This window comes from Erpetoichthys calabaricus, chromosome 7 (genome assembly GCF_900747795.2).
Source record: "Erpetoichthys calabaricus chromosome 7, fErpCal1.3, whole genome shotgun sequence".
NCBI lineage: Eukaryota > Metazoa > Chordata > Cladistia > Polypteriformes > Polypteridae > Erpetoichthys > Erpetoichthys calabaricus.
In genome coordinates this window covers 150,931,820-150,949,208 of record NC_041400.2, presented here as the reverse complement: position 1 = coordinate 150,949,208, position 17,389 = coordinate 150,931,820, and the positions used below count along the sequence as shown (strand labels likewise).

Here is a 17,389-nt window from a genome sequence, read left to right as displayed (position 1 = left end):
ACAGTTATGCAAGCAGAAAATTGCCACAATCACCTCCCCCTTACACTTGCACTGTCTGTGACAAGTGACCAGTTCACTGCATGGAACCGTCCAGTCATCTTCAACTAAATTTATAAATCCTTACATTTTCACTAGACAACACTGCTCTGCAGAATGTCCTCCACTTCTTGCCACAATATTATTTGGTATGGTTTTCACAACAGTATTGATTTCTCAGATGCTGTCATCTTCCATGTTACACCAAAAGACTTTAAATTATATTTACTTTTTGATAACTAATTTTTTTAATAGTCACATTTAGTAGACTAATAAATCATAGGTAAATTATCCCAGTCATATAATACTGGAGCGAATAACTCCACTCACTAAATTCTGTAACCCACTGCCTTTGTCTTTATTCTTTTATATATTAACTATTAAATTTCTTTACAGGATTTAAGATTTCATGAAGAAGTATGCTTGAGGGGCAAACAGAGAATCATACACTACAAGCATATTCTCACACAATAAACAAGCAGACATTCATCCTGATATTCTCATCATTGGAGACCCCATGCAGTTACCCCAACAAAGAAAATTTTCCTGACATCTGTGTTAAATTTTTCTTTCTAATGACAACACATACAAAGCCTTAAGTACTATAAGAATCCTGTCAGCATATAAATTAATACATTTTCCTTAACTTATCAAATACAAAGACAACATAATACAAAAAAGTATACAAAACAATACAACCTGCAAAAATGCAATATTATTATTAAATTGCATCAATACCTTGACTATGTTGATCCATTGGACTCTGTGGAGGCCCCATTCCAGTATGAAGTGATCTCATTCCTATTCCCTTCATTTGACCAAAGTGCATTTCTTCTCCCATTCCTTTCTCATGCATGCCATCCATAGGCTAGAGCAGAAAAAGTTAAATATTTTATAACACATGGTAATAATTTAAGCAACTGAGGGGAAAAAAGAAAAAAAAAAAAAAACAGTAAACTTGGTAAAACATGAAAAAAGAAAAAAAAAAAAAAAAATACACGAAAAGATTCCAGAATTTGATTACAAAAACATTGAAAAAAAAAATTAGAATGTAATCATCAGGTGTACCAAATACCAAAAAAATCATAGAGAAGTATACTTTATTATTATTTTACAACATAAATACACAAATGCTAAAAGCTGCAAAAATTACCTTGTGAATTTGGTGAATACTCTCCTGAGAGTATTCACCTGTTCCTTGGTTTGCCATTGAGTGAGTAACGCTGGGTGGCCCTGGACTTGGTCCAGTCATACTATGGACTGACCCTGGTGAAGGGCCTGGTCCAGGACTGGGACCTAAAATTGGCCCGGGGGAGGGCCCTGGACCAGGAGAAGGGCCAGGATGAGGCATACCACCTGAAGGGTCTGTTGGAGTGGACATTTATTCCAAGTATCTCACAACCTTGAAAAGAAGAGAACAGGAAAATTACAAATTTTAAACAAAATATTTCAAAACACAGTAAACAACAAAAGGTGAAGATTAGTAAAATGTGTATTTACAGTTATACTTCACATCGAAAATTAAAATACTTCTAAGAGTTATTGCTGGTAAGTTACAACTAAAATTTATACGTACATTATTTAAAACGGAATTATAACCTAGAACAAAAATTACCAACTAATTCCTACAAACCATTTTTTTTCCCAATGTGTTTTTTATTTTTACAGAAACATGGAGACTTTAATTTATTCAATGCCATAATATCGGATATAATGACCTTAAACTTGCATTTGTGAAAAAACATTAAATGCATTAAATAAGTAGACTATTTTTTCTTTCTATGAAGTTCTTCTCACAACACGAAAATGCTATAGGTATTCCCTGTGAAACAAGATATATTAAATGATATGATACAATAAGTATTTCAACAAAATACCAAATACACTTGCTATTCTCCATATTTTTAAAACACTTAATAAACAAGCATCCATTCCCAATACAGCATAATCCAATTCTGGGTTACTAGTTGGCCAATGCCTATCTTGGCAGCATCTACCAGGGAACACGCATACGCACACCCTCAACTCACTCACATGTGATCTATTTATATTTACTTGATCAGATAGGGGATACAAGGGGAAAAAAAAGTATATAAAGAAATAGACAGGAGTAGTGAAAGCAGACAACCACAACACTCATACACAATAGTTAAGCTAGAGTTTGAACCCATGACTCTGGAGCTGTGTGACAGCAATAAGAACCTTTACAACTGTACTTACTACAGTGCTTGAGTAATGTTTTACATTTAGCATTATTTATACTAATAAAGCTAATCTTGGCATTAATATAAAGTTTTTAATATTTTACATATATTAAAGAGTCCTAACTTGTGATTAAAGCTGTTGGGTTAACTTCAGGATTCCTGTGAAGCTTTCCTGGATTATCTCAGAGAATAGAAAGAAAAAGAAAAAGTTCTTCCCATTCTGAAAACAGAAAAGAATGTTGGAGATACAATCTTTCTGCTAATGTATATGGCCTTCATTTGATGTGTCAAGGTTGTGTATCTAACCACCTTTTTTCCCCTTCTTCCAAATATGCATTGATGTAGCCCTTCAGTATTTCAGAAAATGGATGGTTGGATAAACGAATTATTGCAGATTTCATATACAGTCTAAAATTTATACTCCTAATAAAAATACTCGTGTACTCATATATATGCACACACACACACACATATATATATTCACATGCACCAGCACTTGATTACAGATTAAATATATAGAGACTGAAATATGCTTAACCATAAAATCCATATACTGGTGAAAATATTACATACACCTAATTGAAGTTTTAATATAATAATAATAATAATAAATAATAATAAATGTTATTTATATAGCACCTTTCCCATGCTCAAGGCACTTACAGAATTATAAACATAGTTTACAACATACAGTAACATATAGCCTAAATATATAATTAAATATTTACTTACATACTAAACATAGCAATGTACTATATGATGTACTATAGATTTATCTAACACACTATTTACACACTAAAATATTACTTAATGGGGAGCACATAGAAGGTCATTAACACTACATATTCTGTACTCCTAACTTAACACACAATACAAAATATGACTTAATAACTTTAAACAAATGTAAGTCACATAAGAAAATATTATTAATAGTGGCGTTTAAACATACTGTGTATAATGTATATCTATTATATACATGTATGAATGTACAAACATAAGTAGATTTTTAATGATAATGTCTATTTATCATGGTTTAATGTTTCGGCTTAAAAGTTACAGTACTGACCCACTTCCTCTACAAAAATATGCAAGCTGTTTTACAATGACAGAAATATTTTTGACTAATCTGACAATAAATGACAGAAAACATGGTAATCGCTAAAAATTATAATAGTCATTGATTTTTACCATAATCGGCTGATTATACTTTTAAATGAACAAAATGAAACCTATTTTTCTTAGAAAAAATAATAAGTACAGACGATTTGCTAAAAAAGAAAGAAAATCAAATCAAGTATTTCCGACCTAAAGAATTAGACTTTTTTTTTTTTGCGACAGGCTCATTGCACCTCGGGTCAAAGGCCTGCAGCTCCATCTGTATCGCTGTGGGGAGAAGCGTGTTCTAATTTGCATAACAATACCGATCATGCTTTTGGACAGTGATTTCTATCGTACTTACTATCCCGAGTCATTGGACTGTGAACCATGCAGATTAACACGTTGGAAATAAATAAATAATTGAATAAATACCTAAATTATTGCCTGAATCTGATTTTTTCATCGCTAATAATGATTATTAGAGTTAACTTTTTCATGTGGCTTCAGATAGCCGGTGACATAAATGACCAGAATTGTACTTTTCCACGTAATCGCCAATAATAAAATGCTTGTTTTATCCTCGCTCCCCAGGTAAAGGACACGCTGATTACATCTGTCTTAAGGCCTTTCAATCCCCCTTTCTTTCCCATCCCCTCCGCGATATTTAAGCATATGTTGTTTTACCTTACATAAATAAGGAAATAACGTTTGGACCCAAAAAGACTTCAACAACAGCACTGTACTAACAAGGAGCTCGCTGACAATCACGTTACGTTTTCACTCTAGCTCGTGTTTCCCCATCTCAACCGTGCCATGATGATGATACACAACATGTCTGTATGTTCCCTGACTTCCTGATTTTTCTTTAATAAAAAACACACCGTCCGCAGGGCCTCCACTTCCCACACTGCAAACTTCGCCCGTAAACTTTACCAAGCCGCTGGCGATTGCTTACACCACGTATGCGTTGTCATCTACAAATTCTGTCGTCGTGTCTTTAAAACGAGAGCAAAATGTGTCAGTACACTATTCGCTATCATTTTCGATTTTCTTTTATTTTGTTATATTTTGGAAATGCCGCTGATTGGATCATGGCTTCCCCTGACTCGCTGCGTAAGTTACATTTACCTACCCAGCCCTTCTCAACTCCCAATCTGAATTAAAAGGCACGGGGGGAAAAGTTCACACGCGGAATAATGAGAGCAATACAACATTCTACTATGGGATCGGTAGAATACGACGACATATATAGAATCCCTACAATAAACTCGACGCAACTGTTAACTTCATGCGGAATACTAAGTTCAAAAAGCTACTTCTTCTGTGACATAAATCATAACTGTCCTGCAAATAAATGCAACCCTGGTTAAAAAGTAATTGTCCGTGCACAACATAAAGGTGGAAAAAACAAGGCAGATGAACTGTTATTTACCTTTCAGATGAATACACAGAACTACAAACTGTAAAAAGAAAGCAATCTATACATAGATATGAGTACATTGACAGCCATCACAATTTCCCCTCCCCCTCATTCGCTTTGCTGACAACCAAAGATATAAAAAAGATTTCTTTTTTGGGGGTTAGGAGGCCCACGGATTGGTGCATAGAGGAGGAAGTACCGCCTTAAATTAACGAGTGATTGGTGCATTGTACTGTTCGTCTGATGTATTCTCCTTCACAGCCCTGCAATTTCTCCATAGCACTGCAGAGAAGATACTGGAACATACGTTAGTGTACTGTAAGATAAAATGCAGATATAGTCGAGTTTTATGACTAGTGAGAGTTTAATGCAAAGATTAAAATAGTCGGAACAAGAAACGAAGTTATTTTCTGGAATTGGTAACAACAGAATTTGAGTGTGGACGATAGTGTTAATAAAAAACAATGTGTTCGCAGCATTTATGGCGAACTAGTACTTTTAGTTAAAATACGTACGTGCCTTCTCCATATGGTAGTAATTTTGCCACATAAGCCCACCTTTCCTAGAAGCTTTCCTTTCGCAGTTTAATGTAGTTTTAGTTTTAAATTGTGTGATTTTAGCATGATTTGAGTTCGTGTTCAACCGCTTAACGCTGCGCTTTGCAAACAACATAAACTTCTTGTTTGCTTTTTAAAAAAAGAAACAAGTCAGCCTTAGTAAAGATTCTCCTCTCGATTTTCAATACACCAAAAAAACAACTGTACGTTAGTACCGTAAATTATTATTGTGTAAATGTTGGGGACCCCCAATTTTAAGTTTCTATAACTGATATAAAGAGCACATAAAATGCCGAGCAATTTATGTAGAATAGCGTTTTATTTACTGTTTTTTTTTTCTTCAACTAAAAGGTTTGTATTTTTTTAACCTTACTGTACAGTTAAGGCTTTGGAATAATCTTTCAGGTACTGCCATTTAAGAATAAACAGTACTTGTCTTGAAGAGAAAATGATCTTTACTGTGGCTTGCAGTTTTCCCCCCTTTTAATATGTTTTCTGTCGAATAACCTTCTAAAGCATTTGCATAATGTATTACTACACAATTCTTCAGAAATGTGTTTTACAGTTTTAGCACAGATCAGTTAAATGATTTGCTAACAATCACACAGTGAGTGAAAATTGTTACATGAATTCACATGTATTTCTTCATCAAATTAAAAGTTAATTTGTATATCCTGTTTTTCATTGGTGCATTTAATGTATAGGGGCAGCTTATTTGCACAATGATTAGCAGTAGTGTCTCACACCCCAAGAATCGTCTGAATTCTGGACTAGGAATGCTTAGGTTTTTCTTGGTGTATTCTGGTATCCTGTATCATCCCAAACACATGCATGCTAAGTTAATTGTTCATCATAAATTAGCTTTGTGAGAAAAAGAGGGTGTGTGTTAGTGTGGATTCCAAAAGATTTAACATCTCATCCAGTGGTTGATTCCCATCTTGTTTCCATTGTTTCAGGGTAACATTAACATTTTTTCTTAACATTTATTTATTTGTCTAATACCTTTATTCAATATTTATGATACAACTGGCTACATTTCTTTTGGTTTTCCATTAGGAGCACAGGATCATAATTCAAAAAGTGGTATTGGAAATGGACAGATGACATTTTTGACTAATAAGCTAAACATCCTGTATCTTCTCTGTTCTGAGAATCTTTGTTTTCTATGTTAATTAGTTGCTTTCTTTGAAATTAGAAAAATCGAACTTGTATGAATACTTAAAAGTGTTATTTGTGTATTTGTAAATTGCCTATTGTTTAACGGTGCCCAAGTAACTACAGTTTTTAGCTGTGTTTCAAATATTCCTTTACTGCAATGCAGAGGTGTTAAACTCAGTTTTATTGAGGGCCAAGAGTAACACTTCATATACCCTACGCAGGCCACTATACATCAACAAACAACTCCCAACACATTTTTTTTTACAAACATCTCTCTGTTTGTCACATTCATATACTGTGCCTCACATCTGTCTTCTCTCTTTATCAGTTTTTTTATTCTTCTTTTACACTGCAGTGGGTTAGGAAAGATACCAATGGCCATGGAACTGAAATCAGCATTAAGTGGAAAAAATGATGACTGCTACATGACCAGCTGTATCATTTTTGCTGCACTAGCCAAAACTGTAAATGACCCCATCTTGTTTAATAAATGATGCCAAAAAACTAGCAGCTTAATACAGATATTAGGTAAATGAATAGAAATTTGACTTAGCATTTTAGCAACTAAAAAAAATATATAACATAATGGGTAGGTTAGTTGATTTATGGTAGTTCCATTTTAAAAACAATACCAGCTTTAAAACATAAAAAAATATCTTAAATTAACAAGTGTACACATGATGGCTACATTGTATGATCAGGGATCTTGTGTAATTTTCACTAATTTCACAAATTGTTTACGGAAGTTTATGAAGCTCCTCCGAAAGCATAGGAAGATGATCATCATACTGGAGAGACACGACGTTCCACGCACCTACCCGGATGGGCCGTCTCAAATTGGGACCCACTTGCTGCCGTGCAGTGGGTGATGCCTCAGCACCACACCAGTTCCGATCCCCAACAAGCCTGACCTCATTGGCTCTCTGGTGGTTTTAGCTCTCCTGAGGGCTTTCCCTCAAACACTTCATAATGCGAGGAGCCTTCATTAGGGCAGATGCAACAGAGCTACTCCCACAGCAAGCAGAAAGGAGTCGTGTCTGCCATTTCGGAGCTGTGTGAAGTGTTTACGGAGGCTGGAGTGCCAATCCTGCCGCCAGCCACCAAGTTTTCCCAGCAAGTTGGAGGACAACTTGCAAGGCCGGATGCAGTTTAACAACATACCCAGGACAGATTTTGTAAACTCGGCATTTCAGTGGCAGCACTCTTTGAGGTGCACAGACCTGGGACTAGCCAGATCTCTGTAAGTGGGTACACCTTTTATTGGTCTGGACGCCTTGATTTATGTCATGCTCTGGCAGTAGCCATTCTTGTGGCAGATCGGCACCTTCCAATGGTGTCCGATGTCAATCCTTTCAATGAACGTATTGTGAGACTCAGATTAAGGCACTGTAATGGTACCTTGTCTTTTGTCTCGGTGTCTGCTCCAGTTGCAATTAAAGATGTCTTGGTGAGAGACAATTCTATATGCAGCTTCATTCTATGGTTGATGGGTGTCCATGAGGTGACACTCCTCTAGTCATGGGTGACTTCAGTGTGACCATTGGCACTGAAAGGGCTGGCTATGAGGATTGTGTTGGTCCCCATTGGTCTGGTGACCATGGTGAAGTGGCTCCATGTTTCTTGACTTTGCAAAAGGTCAGGAGCTGTGGATTGCTGGATCCTGGTTGCAGTGCCCTGAGTTGGACCTGGTACTCCAATACTGGAGGTGCAGAGAAGGAGATGATCACATTCTTGTGGGCAGACGCTGGAGGCTCCTACAGAACTGCAGGGTCTATAGAAGTGCCCGGTTTGTGAATTCTGACCACAGACTTGTTTTTTCTACCCTGAAGATAAAGCTTAGGTCCAATAGCTTCCACCTACTACGAGAATGAGACTGGATCTGGCCAGACTCTTAAGATTAGGCTGTTACTAATGAGTTTGCACACAGTTTCTGTGAGGAACTTGCAGACTTGGGTGAGACTGCTAATCCTAATGTGATGTGGGAAACCTTCCATGACAAGACCCTGAAGGTTGTTACGGGTTGTGTTGTTGTTGCCGGTGTTCCCAGGAGGAGGTGTTTCATCTGGCAGGGCATCCTGGATATCATTGAGAGCTGTTACAACGCACAACTTGATGGCAATTCTGGTCTGTACCAGGAACTGAGAATGATGGCTGCAAGGACTCTGAGGACAGGTAAGGAGGTGTTTGTTAGAGGAGTCTGTGACCAAGTGACCCATGTTCTACAGGTACTTGCAGAGTAATCGAAGCATTATGTACATCCAAATCTGATTCTCATAGAGTCGCAGTCAGGGCAGATGATTGAACGGTCCTTTCAGATGAGAATGTAGTTGTAACCCACTGGAATATAGACATACAGTGCATCCGGAAAGTACTCACAGCACATCACTTTTTCCACATTTTGTTGTTACAGCCTTATTCCAAAATGGATTAAATTAATTTTTTTCCTCAGAATTCTACACACAACACCCCATAATGACAACGTGAAAAAAGTTTACTTGAGGTTTTTGCAAATTTATTAAAAATAAAAAAACTGAGAAATCACATGTACATAAGTATTCACAGCCTTTGCTCAATACTTTGTCGATGCACCTTTGGCAGCAATTACAGCCTCAAGTCTTTTTGAATATGATGCCACAAGCTTGGCACACCTATCCTTGGCCAGTTTCGCCCATTCCTCTTTGCAGCACCTCTCAAGTTCCATCAGGTTGGATGGGAAGCGTCGGTGCACAGCCATTTTAAGATCTCTCCAGAGATGTTCAATAGGATTCAAGTCTGGGCTCTGGCTGGGCCACTCAAGGACATTCACAGAGTTGTCCTGAAGCCACTCCTTTGATATCTTGGCTGTGTGCTTTGGGTCGTTGTCCTGCTGAAAGATGAAGCGTCGCCCCAGTCTGAGGTCAAGAGCGCTCTGGAGCAGGTTTTCATCCAGGATGTCTCTGTACATTGCTGCAGTCATCTTTCCCTTTATCCTGACAAGTCTCCCAGTCCCTGCCGCTGAAAAACATCCCCACAGCATGATGCTGCCACCACCATGCTTCACTGTAAGGTTGGTATTGGCCTGGTGATGAGCGGTGCCTGGTTTCCTGCAAACGTGACGCCTGGCATTCACACCAAAGAGTTCAGTCTTTGACTCATCAGACCAGAGAATTTTCTTTCTCATGGTCTGAGAGTCCTTCAGGTGCCTTTTGGCAAACTCCAGGCAGGCTGCCATGTGCCTTTTACTAAGGAGTGGCTTCCGTCTGGCCACTCTACCATACAGGCCTGATTGGTGGATTGCTGCAGAGATGGTTGTCCTTCTGGACGGTTCTCCTCTCTCCACAGAGGACCTCTGGAGCTCTCACAGAGTGACCATCGGGTTCTTGGTCACCTCCCTGACTAAGGCCCTTCTCCCCCCGATCGCTCAGTTTAGATGGCCGGTTAGCTCTAGGAAGAGTCCTGGTGGTTTCAAACTTCTTCCACTTACGGATGATGGAGGCCACTGTGCTCATTGGGACCTTCAAATCAGCAGAATTTTTTCTATAACCTTCCCCAGATTTGTGCCTTGAGACAATCCTGTCTCAGAGGTCTACAGACAATTCCTTTGACTTCATGCTTGGTTTGTGCTCTGACATGAACTGTCAACTGTGGGACCTTATATAGACAGGTGTGTGCCTTTCCAAATCATGTCCAATCAACTGAATTTACCACAGGTGGACTCCAATTAAGCTGCAGAAACATCTCAAGGATGATCAGGGGAAACAGGATGCACCTGAGCTTAATTTTGAGCTTCATGGCAAAGGCTGTGAATACTTATGTATATGTGCTTTCTCAATTCTTTTATCTTAATACATAATTCGCCAGTCTCCTCACTCACTCACTCACATCCATCCGAAGCCGATTGTGCAGTCGCCTTCTGCGCACGTCGCCTTCTGTGCATGTCCGAAGCCGAATGTGCAGTCGCCTTCTGCGCAGCTGCCCAAAAAACCTTACGAGACCGACATCGTGGCAGGCAGCGGATTTACGGCCGCAAAAATTCAAAGAGAAAGGTGATTGCGGCCGAGAAAATTCAAAGAGGAAGGAGACTTTGACCGACATCCAACCCCTACATCGCGGGAGGCGGCGGATTTACGGCCGCAAAAATTCAAAAAGAAAGGCGACTTCGATTAAAGCTCTAGAGGCCTGAAAGGTGATTTTGACTACAGCTCGAGGCCTAATTACGCATTCATTCAATACACCTATATCAGGTTTGTGGTGCTTATACTTAGTACTATTGCACTCGTGCCCGTTTCATCTTACGTTGTTGAAACGGGCTCTTTGTCTAGTCTTTATGTGAAATGCACACTATAGGAGTATAGGGCCAGATACGGCCCACAAGCCTTGAGTTTGACAACCTGGTTTACTGTGTACAGACAAATAAATGATATCATTAAATACAATTTTTGTTTTTTATTTTATTGGAAAATTAATGTTAATATTACTTGTTTGAGTTCCGTTGTATCCATTGTGGTGGACGGCCGGGTCCCATGCCCGGCTGGGACGCCCCTTCACTATATATTCAGGGGGAGCAGCCCTGGACAGTGCAATACCTCCCCCTGGAGGCTGGATGGCTGCCCCCCTGGGTTGGAGTGGTGCTTTAGCCTCCCACAGGGCTCCATGGGAGATGGAGTTCTCCACAGCCCTGTTGGATTCTGGGGTGGCCGCCAGGGGGCGCTACATGGGCTCCTGAGCCCAACTGGACGAATCTTCAGCCCTACCAGGGAGTGCAACCGGAAACGTGATCAAGCACTTGGAGCACTTCTGGGTAGGCCATATAAGGAGCAAGCAATCCACCACTCAACGGCCAGAGTTGGGAGGTGGAGGACAAAGCTTGTGGATGAGTGGTGGTAGAAGAGGGGAGTGTGGTGATATACGTTTGTGTGTTGTTTGGGACTGTGTTGTGCCTGTGGGGATTACGGGGAAGATGTGCCCCACAGGTGAAGAGAAATAAAAAGTATTTGGACACGGGAGGCACGTATAAAATCAAATCTGTGTCGGGTCTGGCGCTTATATAGTGCCTTGTTACACCATCTTAATAAAAGCAAGAGTGTCTTTGTGTTCATCCAGTTGATTTGTCTCTGTTATATACCATTTGGAATGGGATTTGTAAAAGCAGTGCCAATGTTTGTGATGCACCATCTGTTGGAATAAAAAATGCAGTGCATTTTATTACTACATACTGTATATTACAAAATATATACGAATAGATGGTGTTCTGCAATCTTGGATTTCAATCCTTCTTAGACTGGTAGCACAGTGAGTTTTCTATAAACAAACTGCATGCCTCCAGCTTTCTGTATATAAAAGTAACCTGATTATTGCACATTTGCCTTATAAAAGACATTGGAGTGGCTATTGTTTTTAAACCAGTGACAATTAAGGATCACAGAGTTGTAATTTAAGTTACTTTTCTATTTTCGATTAGTTTTTCTAAAACGGTATCTGTAATAGAAGCTTCTATGTTTAAAATGAACTGTTTTAATTTTCCTCAGTTTATTAGTATGATTTGGAGGAAATGCAGTATGAGTGAGAGACTTGGTGTAGCTAATTAGATGATGTGAGGACAAGTTGCCAGAGCAATAATTACTACACTTAGCCAAGCTAGAAAACATGCAGATCCAGAGGCAGTTAAGGAAACCATTGGGGTGTCTGCCATTTGGACTAATCACATACATGCATAGTATAAAAAAGACTCAGTGTAAAGATAGTCTCCTTGGAACAGGAGTGATGAACTGACAAAAATTGATGAGCATTAGACATAAAATTTGGTTTATTGAATATAATGCTTGTGGCAGATGAAGAAGTAAAGTAGTGGAACAATTTGAAATATATAAACTGGAACTTCCAAGTCTGTCTCAAATTAAGAAGGAACAGTGAATCTTAGAAAGAGACATGTTAAAGTATTCCAGTATAGGATGGGCAAAGGAGTAAGAAGCATTTGTTATGACAAAAGAATTTGGACAAAAAAATGTCACCAAGTGTGAATCTGTTAGTTCCAAGATAATACAGTTAGTCGGCAAGCTAGAAGAGAAGCTCAGTATGTTTCAAGAAAATGCTCCAATAGGAGATTCTTTGTACCAGTGAGAAGGAGATGTTCTTCAACTTGTCACAAAGTTTTCTGGAAGCTGTGATAAACAAAGGCACAAAGGTGATAGTGATGAGTGTTATAAATGGTAGGAGAGGAAATTATCCAGCAATACAACTTGGAGCTCTCAGAAAATATGGAGGAGGGAAAGCCCAGAACAACAGGGAATCCTGTAAATGCTTCTAGACCTCTGTATTAACAACTATATTTCCACCCTTGGAAGGGCTCGACTCTTCACGCACTGAGCTAAAGGCATAGGAGCAGAAAGTATCGTTGATTATATAATCTATACCAAAGAACTTAAATAAGAAGTTATGTCTTCACAATCATGATATATAAAGTGTAGAGAGTTTTATAAATTTTAAATAAAATCTAGCCTGGTCTTGCAGCTTGAAATAGATGTGAAGGATACCAATGTCCAACATGACTATGATCCATTAGGAATGAAAAAAAAGGCAAAACATTTTTGTAAGATTCAGTCCATTTAAAATGAGATTGGTTGTGCTGTTCACCCCATTACATGTCTTCATCTGCTGCAGCATTTTGGCTCCAGGAGCACAGCTTCCTCCAGAGTATACTCTGAAAAATTGTCCCCAAGTGCTGTTATTGACATTATTGAATGCTGATACCCAGATATGAATTGCTGGATCAGTTTTATATACAGCTAGACATTAATTACTGAAAAAATTCACATGAACACTTAGTTTTCATGTTCTTATACTGTATATATTACAAGCTGTATACCAAGAAAAAAAGGTCTGATGTAATTTACTTCACACCATATGAAGGACTAACGTTTTTGGCAATTGACAAATTTTACTGATATGTTTCCAGTATTCAGGATTAGAACAGGGAACCACAGTTAACCAACCACATTAAGTGTAGTTGCATGCACTTTAATAATGTGAATTCCCCTTGGGATTAATAAAGTATCTATCTATTTATCTATCAAACTTGGCTATTTACAGAAATATGACTTCTAAAATGCCATGTAAACCCTTATTCTAGTTAGAGAAACTGAATTATTTGTCTCTGAGGAACCTTGTTAACAGACATAGGTTTCGAGTACTCCACATGTAACCAAGTTATTTGGCCGTGCAAACCCTTAACCGGGTTACAGTTAAGGATTTTGTGTTCTGCTCATGTCTGTTGCACTTTGTCAGCTTGCACATGTGTTAGCTTCATACAAACCTCCAGAAGCCACAGGAAAAAGAAAGGAATGGAAAGTTAAACATTGTAAGGAAAACTCATCCAAATCTTCAAAAGACTTTGTTGGACAGTTACCTTATCAAAAGATCTTGACTATACATTGTTCTCCTCTCCTTCTAAAATTCAGCAGCTAAATGAATCTTAAGCTAAAGAGATCTGTGATTTTTTTACATTGAAGGTGACCCACTTAAAGGTTTTCCAGTGCTGTCTCTGTCCTAGTGTCTATAGAAACACAGGGAACTCCAATACAGTATCTGTGTTACAAACTGCCTGAAAGAAGGGGCATGAATTGCCTCGAAAGCTTGCATATTGTAATCTTTTTAGTTAAACAATAAAAGGTGTTATTTTGCTTGACTTTTCAATGTATCCACAATGGCTAATACAGTACAACACCCTACCACTGCAGACACACAAGACACCCAAATGTGCCACTACTACATGGAATTGAAGAACCGGTGGAAGAAACTGGCACACCTGGACAGTGATATCTTCTTCTTAATGAAATGAAAAAAAGGAAAATCTTATCCTGAAAGGGATCTTGATAAGGAATCCAACCATGCACTCTTATAATACATGGTTTGCACAGGAACATTGTACTAGGACATCTGCAAGGCTAAGAAACCACCTAATCAAAAATTTTTATAACATTAAAAAGAACACAAAAGAAGAGATCCAAGACCTCATCCTGCTCCTTTGAAATAACATGCAGGATATGGTAAAGGAGCTACATCTATATTACAAAAGTATCCAGAAATTCCTTTTTAATAATAATAATGTTTTATTTATGTAGCGCCTTTCATACATACACTCAAGGACACTTTACAGTTCAAAAAACACATTAACAAGACAATAGAAATTACATACAAGAAAATGAATAATACTCATTGAAGAGATGTGTTTTTAACAGGACTTTGAAATAAATAATATATTTTTTTTTGTGAAGGCTAAGAGGAAGGGCATTCCAAATTTTTGGGGCTATAACACTGAAAGCTCTGCCACCCATACTTACTAACCTGTATTTAGGTACAGTGAGTAAGTTAACGTCCGATGGAAGCAGCAGCTCAGACAGATGATGAGGGACTAACCCATGAAGGGATTTAAAGGTGAAAAGAATGATTTTATATTTGATTCTTGAAAAGACTGGTAACCAATGCAAATCATAAAGGACAGGAGTGATGTGAGCAGATGTTTTAGTGTGTGTAAGTAGACGAGCGGCAGAATTCTGAACATATTGTAATTTATTGGTATATTTAGTCGGGAGGCCATAAAACGATGCATGAATCAATGTTTTAGTATCCTTGTTAACAAAAAGAAAAATCTGCATAGACTGCGAGAGAAAGCTAAACAGTTAATAGCAAAAAAACAAAGAGCAACAGACCTGTATTGTTAATTTCTCCTCATACACACGAAATGAAACAGAGATTTCAGTACTTACCATACAAAGGAACGATCATTATGCCATGCAAAGCCCATTCACAAAATCAGACTCTGCAGTGATATGGAAGAATTCTTCAGGAAACGTCCACAAGAAAGAAAGTGGCAACACTCAGAAACCAACACAAAGCTGATACAACAACCCCACTAATAAATCTACATTGACACCAGAACCCGGCAGAAACCCAACGGAATAGTTGCTTGATTTGAAAATTCTAGGAGCTGAAGGTGACAATCTTGAGGGATATGAGGACCCTGAGTTCCTAGAAGGGTAGAACAAGCTACCCTTTATTCCCATTTCCTAGTAGTGTCTCCTTTTTATCTCTCTATGGTTCCCACACTTTTCATGGTGAAGGTGCCCTTTAGTTTTTCAGTTTTCCTAAAAGCAGAGCTTAGTCTCAGTACAAAAAGTGAATCAATGTGTTTATAGCCATGGTTGGAGTTTGACAGTTAGGCTTGGAGGGGCCCAGATGAACCATTAAAAAATAATTGCATTTTTAGAGCCTCAACTGTACTACTACATATGCACAGCAAAGCCCCTGTTAGTAGTGTACATTTGCAATATAAACTAAATCTCACAATAACACATTTAAAATGATGAAATCACAAAAATTATCACAAATACGATTAACAATTAATTAATATCCATTAATCCATGTATTATTCACACCTGCATGGTTGTGGGGCAACTGGTGCTTATCCAAGCAAGCAAGGCAAATACAAGAACAATCCCTGGATAGGGAGTCAGTCCACCACAGGGCAAACACACACACTCATTTCAGGGACAGTTTAGCCATACCTGTTCAGCTAACCTTCAAGTCTTTGAACTGTGGGAGTAAATCCACACTGCCCCACATGCAAACTCCATGCAGGGAGTACCTGTTGTGCTACCACTCAGATTCTTTAGTACAAACCAACAGTACTACCACTGCATTACTTTGCAGCGTATTTGTTGATTAATAACACATTTACATTAACTGTTGCCTAAAAAAAGTGAGGAAAAAATACCCATTATTTGAGACATAACATGGTAACATAGTTCATAGATAGGGGGTGCAGACCACCCTGGCCTCCCCTTAAACTTTGTTCATTTTTTACAGCCTTATTCAAATAGGATTACTTTTGCACCAGGAGGTACCAAAGACTGACTATCATTCCCAAAGGAATTTTATTCTGTTTTTGTTTTTTCTTTAAGTTTAATTTATTGGGAGGGGAAGTGGGCCATGAGGAAATTTTGTTTTGGCTCAGGGGTCATTAGAAGAAAATAGTTCAAGAAGCACTGGTATGGTATATGACATTTTTTGGAATCTTCCTCTTTGTAGTACTTTTTATACGCCTTTGTTTGTAAATTGATACCTTCCAATGCATGAAATCCTAGCTGTAATCTTTGTTTAACATTTACAACACATCCCTCCTCAATTTGGTTTGTACCAATGTACACACCAACCACAGCTCATACTTCCAGTCGCACTTGACAGGGCTGTATGCCACACTGCACTACAGCTTTATGAGTAGCATTTCCTTTTGGGAAGTTATCATTCAGGGGCTCTGTGAGAGTGATAGCTCTGCACATGAATGAAATCTGATATCTTATTCTATCTGGCCTATTATTATTTGAACTACCATGTAAAGTTCCACCTAACATTAGTTTTTTTTTAAATAGAAGCTCTTATAAATAAAATATGATGACTACTTCTGTTTTCACAAAGTTGCAGTAATTTTTTTACGATGTTGCTATCCTCTCACACAAAGGCTCAAAAAAGAATGTGGGCTTCACAAACCAAAAGCCAGACTTTCAACTCCACCAATCTGTACCAAACGTTTAGGCCTCGCCAACTTTGAAGCCTGGTTCCAAACTCAAGAGGTAGGCTTATGGTCTCCACAGGCTAAAAAATGGAGCAAAGTCTTTACAACTCACAAATGTGAAAAAAGATGAAAAAATATAAAGAAATTTTGGCCAAATAAAAACAAATCAATATTCTTCAAATATTTAAATATTTATTAAATCATTCAGAATGATTCCAAGGAAAAGACAGAGGCTAAAGCAAAAATCAACAAAACCAAATACAGTGGAACCTTGGTTCACGAACATCTCGGTACACGTACAAATCGGATTACGACCAAAAAGTTCGCCAAACTTTTGCCTCGGTTCACGACCACACACTTTTTTTAT

General features: G+C 38.2%; 1 protein-coding gene across 3 annotated transcripts in view; it reads right to left on the bottom strand.

Moving 5' to 3' along the window:
- smarca2 (SWI/SNF related, matrix associated, actin dependent regulator of chromatin, subfamily a, member 2) overlaps positions 1-4,881 on the bottom strand; it is a 161,887-nt gene extending 157,006 nt beyond the window's left edge. For 2 of the 3 annotated variants that reach the window (XM_051929540.1, XM_051929542.1), the window contains exons 1-3: positions 4,023-4,160; positions 1,190-1,438; positions 775-904 (exon numbers count right to left, since the gene is read on the bottom strand). In XM_051929540.1, the coding sequence (XP_051785500.1) occupies positions 775-904; positions 1,190-1,417 (358 nt within the window). In that variant the 5' untranslated portion in view covers positions 1,418-1,438; positions 4,023-4,160. Of the gene's footprint in view, positions 1-774; positions 905-1,189; positions 1,439-4,022; positions 4,161-4,770 lie in introns of those variants that run through there. The other variant, XM_051929541.1, reaches the window with a different exon arrangement.
- Between the last annotated feature and the right edge of the window lie 12,508 nt (positions 4,882-17,389).